At 35.0% G+C, this 7,169-nt stretch overlaps 1 protein-coding gene across 1 annotated transcript; it reads right to left on the bottom strand.

Moving 5' to 3' along the window:
* Positions 1 to 402: 402 nt before the first annotated feature.
* LOC127681608 (olfactory receptor 14A2-like) lies at positions 403 to 1,344 on the bottom strand. Its single transcript, XM_052178063.1, has one exon. It carries the CDS (start codon positions 1,342 to 1,344, stop codon positions 403 to 405), a length of 942 nt encoding a protein of 313 aa, XP_052034023.1.
* Between the last annotated feature and the right edge of the window lie 5,825 nt (positions 1,345 to 7,169).

The raw sequence follows: 7,169 nt of genomic DNA, 5'->3' as shown, positions 1-7,169 counted from the left end.
CCTGAGGGGCCAGTCACAGCACTGACAGTTTAGAATAGAGTTTATTCAAGGCATGGAAAGGTGAATTGAGAGGGTAGGAGAAAGAACGAGAGAGAGAGAGAGAGAGAGAGAGAGAGAGAGAGAGAGAGAGAGAGAGAGAGAGAGAGAGAGGAGAGAGGAGAGAGGAAGAGGTGGAGAGGGAGAGGTGGAGAGGGAGAGGGAGAGGGAGAGAGAGAGAGAGAGAGAGAGAGAGGAGAGAGAGAGAGAGAGAGAGAGAGAGAGAGAGAGAGAGAGATATCAGCCTTCATCTGAATATTTTTAAATTCACAAGGCAAAAAAATCAATAGTTTGTTGAGAGTCAGTAATTACAAAACTTACTTGTAAAATGTGAGGCAGTATATTATGGACAGATACTTTGAACTGTTACATGAAATGAAACACTTGACAGAGATTTTGTTGTAACTTTTTCAAAGCACACTTGACATCAGTATTTCTCAGGCTGTAAATCACAGGATTAAGTGCTGGAGGCAAAACGGTATATAGTACAGAAAATAGTCTATCTGTAATTGATGTTGTACTTGAGGGTGTCTTCAGATAGACAAAGCAAGCAGTAGCAAGGAAAATACTGAAAACAGTGAGGTGAGGGAGGCAGGTGGCAAATGCTTTGGACTGACCTTTAGTGGTAGGAATCTTCAGTACAGTGGAGAAAATGTGAAAGTAAGATAGCACAATACAGATAATACAAACTGTGCCCAGACAAAGACCAATTCCAAAACTTGTATAAATTACCACAAGTCTGTCAGAGCAGGAAATCCTTAACAATGAGGGAACATCACAGAAAAACTGTGGAATCACAATAGAGCCACAGAAAGACATGGAAAATGTGCCAGCTATGTATAAAGATCCAAAGAGTACCCCAGTAGACCAGGAAACACTGACCATCAGGACACAGTTACCACTACTCATGATGACCTCATAGTGAAGGGGAGTGCAGATGGCAACATAGCGGTCATATGACATTGCTGTTAGAAGAATTACTTCTCCACATCCAAAAGTAGTCATTAAAAATACTTGGAGGGCACAACCAAGAATAGAAATTGAATTATTGTGAGTTATGCTGTTGATAAAGAAATTTGGGATTGGAACAGAAATAAAGAAGACATCCAACAGGGACAAATTCTTCAGGAAAAAGTACATGGGTGTTTGGAGTTTCAGATCCAGATTTATGAGGGTGATGAGGAGAAGGTTATTCATTATGACTGCTAGGTACATTACCAGGAAGAACAGCCCACATACAGTCTGTAGCTCAGGAGCATCCGAGAATCCCATAAGGATGAACCCTGTTATTCTAGTGACATTGAGCATGATAGAGTCCTCCACAGCCTGTCAGGTATGAGAAGTAAGCAAATATTTACATACAGATTTACAGAAATGCTCATGGAAATGGACCCAGGACACTAGCTAGATACTAAAACATTGTTACAACCCACTTTTTAATCTTTCCATTAGGTGCCACATTTACTAGGTATATAAGTTGTACTAAATGACCATTAATAAGTATTGTACCATGTTTTACTATAAATTTTTAGAAAAAAATATGAATTATATACCATCCTCTTCTTAATAGAATTGACTCCTTCCTTGAAATTGCAGTCATTCTATGGGCAACAAACAGCAGAATAAGACCTGCACTATTTTATTTCCTTTATCTTATCCTTGGTTCATGCTAGAGTCTTCCATAGCCTGTCAGGTATGAGAAGGAAGCAAAAATTAATAGACTGATGTACAGAAATCCTCACTGGAGATGAACCCAGGACAATACCTTGATACTAAACATGGTTACAAACCTCATTTTATCTTTCAGTTAGGTGCCACATTTACTAGATATATAAATTGTACTAATTTACCATTTATAACTATTGTATCATGTTTTACTATAAATTTTTAGAAAATTATGAATTATATAACATCATTTTCTTAACACAATTGACTCTTTCATTGAAATTGCAGTCATTAAGTAGGCAACAAATAGCAGAATAAAACCTTCAAGTCCCTCCCTGTACTATTTTGTTTCCTTTGTCTTGATGTTGGTTCAGAGCACTGATATGCTTTGTATGGCCACACTTACTGTTTAAGAAAATTTTGCCTAATGTTAATAAATGTCTTTCTTGTACCTGTAATGTTTTCAAAATATTGCTAAATGAGACATTTTGTCATGTTTTCTGGATTCTTTGAGAAGAATGTGGGTTCCTTCTTTTGTTGACTCAACCTTGCTTAGACAAAAGCCTATGCCTCCAAGCAGAGTGATTATTCCATAAGTACCATTTGTCTCCTTCTATATTAACATCTAAAATATTCAACACCTTGCAGTACAAAAGATCATTCCACTTCCGAGCAGAAAAAGTTTTCTCTAGATTCTGCCCTATTCACCCTTAGCAATTTTAATCTTACTGATAAGATTCATTATCCTCAGAACAGAGATTAACAGTCATCCACTTCACAGTTTGACCATAGATGGGTGAGATCAATACGTCTTATCCTTTTTTTTCTAATAATCTGTGACTTCTTATTTCTACTTTAAAATACATAGTTATATGTTTATATTAATCAGATTCCTTTCCTGACTTTTACAGTTGATTTCTATTTATTTCTATAATGACTAACCACTTGTCATTTGTTGGAACTCTCTAAAATCTGTGTCATAAGATTTCCATAAGAAAACTATTTAAATTCCCATGCTTAAGAAAAAATATTATCCATCACATTAAATTTATATGTAAAATAGGCATATTGTAATTGTAAACTCTCAGATATAGTTATTTTAAATTATTAAACTTATGCAAATACATATACAGATATAGTTATATTAAATTATTAAACATAAACTTGTCATCATGAATTTAAACAAGGTAAAATAAGCATAGTTTTTGTTTAATATATATCATCTTAAATTTATAACATCTTAAAATATTAAAGATATTCAATAAGTTTTCTAAGAGATGAGAATTGGATCCTCCTTGAAAATGGGAGATGTGGACTTCCCCAGTGAAAAGCATTCGCGTGGGTGTGTGTGTATGTGTGTGTGTGTGTGTGTAAGTATATTAAATATGTTTCTTTTTCTAGATCCTGTTTCTAGCATAACAACTTTGTGACTAATATTTATTATTCAATGCCTAGGGCATGAGCTTTGGCTTATTCCCTGGCTAACTCATAATTTATTTAACCCATTAAAACTGTGCTGTATCTACCACTTAGTTACATCTCCCTCAGTTCCAGCCTTCTTCCTTGGATTCTTCCACAAGGTCTCCTTCAGCATATCCTTTGAACTTATCTCAAATCTTCTTGCATCTCCTTTTGTTGTCCCACAGAGTCTCAGAATCCTCTGTCTTGTTGCCAGTGACCCACCTCTTATTTTATGTCTCAGCTCATTAGCCATAGGCTTGTTTATTGACAGGTGATGCTCATAAGAGATTCACTCTACATGTGTACATTTATTCACATGCAAGCATGTAATATCTTAGTACACCAAAACAACAACAGATATGAGGCACTGTACTTGAAAGAGAGAGGACAGGTATATAGGCTGGGGGTTAAAGTGATGAATAGAAAAGGAAAAATAGTTTACTTAAATCATATCCTCAAAATAGTTTTTATATAAACAAAAGAGAAACAAAAGGTAAGTGGCTGGAGTCTTGTCTTGGAAGATGAAACACTTATTGCTCTTGGAGACAATGTGAATTCATTTTCAAAAGCTACAAGATGGCTTACAAATGTCTTGGACTCCTGTTTCAAGGTATCTAATGCCTATTTCTGGTTTTTATGGGTAATAGGTATGTGTAGTGTACACAAACATAAATGCGTAAAAAAGACAAATATACAAAGAACTAAAATAAGAAATTAGAAAACATTTTGAGTCACATACAGCCACTTGTTGTATGGCCATATCAAGATTTCCTTGTGTTTTCTTTGTATAGGAAGCTTGAGAGACAATCATATCAAAATATATCATCCAATTGTGTTTTCATATTTCTCTTTAACATACAATGTTACAATCACTTGTTAGTAAGATCCAACATAATGCTGATATTCTGCTTATTCAAACTTGACATGTAAGTACATTACTGGTTACTACATTTAGATAATGATTTGTTCCTTATTGAAAATGATACAACATTAAATTAATTCAGAATTCTAAAATTTCTGATACATGGATTAGTCATCAATTATGTATAAAAAGGATGTCCAACAGATCCAGTTAAGAAGGAAAAAATATAAACATTAATATTCAGATTATTGAAAGATCTCATAAAAGTTTACAAACTCTGTAATTATGACTGATAGTTACAATTTCAGCTTCTGATAAGACTCACACATAGTTCCTAAACTTTACACATTTCTTCAAATAGAATAAAGAATATACAAATAAGAAAGTCATTTACCATGTTTAAATTATGTTTAGATTCCCTTTAAGGCTCCATGTAATCTGCAGTTCTGTAACAGAACTTTTTATGGCCTTTACCTACAACCTTAATACTCCCCAAAGGAAAATCTTTCTTAATAGCTTCCCTTATTATTTACTTTTCTCTTAATACAATTAGTGTTAAGATAATTGGCATTTTCTGTAGGAAGGACTAATCATTCCCCAGAAAATATATAGAAAATATAGGCATAAATTGACTTGAACTTTCCCCAGGATCACATTAAACTAAATACATATTATTTGGCTCATGATTTAAGCATAGGAATCATGCACATGACATGGAAGGAAAGACATTTTCCACAGTAATTGTTACATTCAACCTGAAATTATGAAGACAAATGCCAAGACAATGCTGATGCTCTGCTCTCCCTTTGCTCTTTATTCAGTTAAGGACCATATTCATCAGGAAACTCAAAGTGTACTTCCAAGGTCATTCACTCATATTTGAAAGACCATCATAAATATGCCTAGGAGGTTCTTTCTAATATCATTTTATATCACATCTAGTTGAAAATTGCTGTAAATTATGATAGTTTCATTCTTTGCCAGTTTGATATCCAAATGTGTAATGCTTACACAATATCATATCACTCATGGTGTATAAACTTTCAGATTTATATTTATTTCGTGATGCAAAATTTGCTTTGTCTTTTAAGGTTCATATTTTAAGAGCACCATTATTCTTCAGGAGTCTTCACTTCAAATTTCATTTGAAACTTAAATTGACCCATGAACTGTGTGCCTTTATAAAATCAAAATATAGATTACAAACTGTAAATACAAAATGGCAGAGGGTAAGCATTTCCACTGCAAAGGTGAAAGGGATGGTAGTAAATAGTACAAAAAGAAAACAGTTTGAAACAAAACTAAAACATTAAGGAAACATCAACTGCTGCAGTTCATATCTGATATTTGGGAATTATGATGACATCATGTAGGTGTCAATAGCCTTAGGCAACTCCACCACTCTACTACTGCCACCCCCTCATTGTCATCCTTATTGAAGCTCAACCATTTCTGCACTGACAGCTTTTTTGGTACATATTTGAGAGTCCTGGCATCACCAAAATTATAAAGTTCCCATTGCAACTTGGCATTCAATTTCTAATTACATGCAATGACCAATTAAGGACCTCTACTGGGGAATTTTACCCTGCCAGACAGTCTCTAGATTCAGCAGCCTGTAGGAACTTTGATGGCAGCCTCTATATTCCCTTAAAGATGGAATATTTGCTGACGGCAAAACCAGTTCCACATGGTTGAGTCTTCAATGTTAGCCTAGCATGTACTCAAGATGTAGCCAACACACTTAGATGACAGTTATGGTACCAATTTAGGGTATTAATGATAAACCCCTGGACACACTTTCCTGTATGACTATGTGTGATCAAGGGAGTCCATTATCATTCATTTAAATAATTTGGAGACTTTGACAAGAAGGTTTTGCCATTTGATCAATCTTCCTGTTGTCCCAGCTGCAGTTTATACCACTTCCTTAATTAGACTCACCTTTTTAAGTATTATAGTATATTTTTCTGCATGATGTTTATCTAAATCTTTTACCTTGTTTATAATTCTTTCCTAAATAAACTGTCCATTGGCCATAATTTCAAAAGAGTAAATGTATGCCCACCTAATCATCTGAAAAGTATGAACTATTTAACTGTACAAGGTCAACTGGCCAGTATATTGTGATCACACAGAGATGATTGGAGCTTTGAGCATTCCTGTGACATAAGGCACATTTAGGAAACTGACATCTGAGGGCTGACTCTTAAATCAGTATATCAGAGCTCTTATGCATGCATGGAAGAGGCAAGGTTTTTTTCCCATAAGTATGGCCAGCAAGTACATTGAATAATGTGGAAAAAAACATGACCAATGCATGGTAACAGGATTCTCAAGAGCAAATTTACTGAGGTGAAAGAAGAAAACAGCTTAGTGATGTGATTGGCACCTTAATTATAGTACCTAGAAAGCTGAGGTAAGATATTTGCCACCGTGGGATATACAAACAGTTCTAGGAAAAGCTTGGCTACAATGAAATAATTTTGTTTGAAACATTATTGAGTGGTAGTAGCAGTTGTTTTAGTAGTAGTAGTAGAAGTAGTAGTAGTAGTAGTAGTAGTAGTAGTAGTAGTAGTAGTAGCCAGGCGGTAGAGGCACAAGTTTGTAATCCCAGCACTCTTGGAGGCAGAGGCAGAGGCAGAGGCCGGTGGATTTCTGAGTTTCAGGACATCCTGGTCTTCAGAGTGAGTTCCAGAACAGCCAGGACTATACAGAGAAACCCTGCCCTGAAAAAAAAATAAAAGTAGTAGTAGTAGTAGTAGTAGTAGTAGTAGTAGTAGTAGTAGCAGCAGCAGTAGAAGTAGTAGTAGTAGTAGTCCTGAGAAAACATCTGGTAGCTTATAACAGTTTTTCTATGTAATAAATAGAATTTTGGATTAGATTATTATAAAATCCACTGACATTTGAACTTTATATGAGGATAGAAATATGTTTTAAATGACATTATGAAATGCTCTTTCTGGTTGAGGTATAGAAGACACTTTGGAAAAAGGCCAAGTAACATATAAAGGAAGACCTATTAGAATCAGAGCAGATTTCTCACCTGAGACTATGAAAGCTAGAAGATCCTGGCAGATCTCATGCAGACTCTAAGAGAACACAAATGCCAGCCAAAACTTCTATAGCCAGCAAAACTCTTAAT

The sequence above is a fragment of the Apodemus sylvaticus genome, chromosome 1, assembly GCF_947179515.1.
Source record: "Apodemus sylvaticus chromosome 1, mApoSyl1.1, whole genome shotgun sequence".
NCBI lineage: Eukaryota > Metazoa > Chordata > Mammalia > Rodentia > Muridae > Apodemus > Apodemus sylvaticus.
The sequence above is the reverse complement of the archived record's forward strand: the minus strand, read 5'-3'. Positions and strand labels throughout refer to the sequence as shown.

What these genes read in the sequence shown, in the direction of transcription:
- LOC127681608 (XM_052178063.1), bottom strand. Translation starts at nt 1,344, where the DNA reads ATGCTCAATGTCACTAGAATAACAGGGTTCATCCTTATGGGATTCTCG.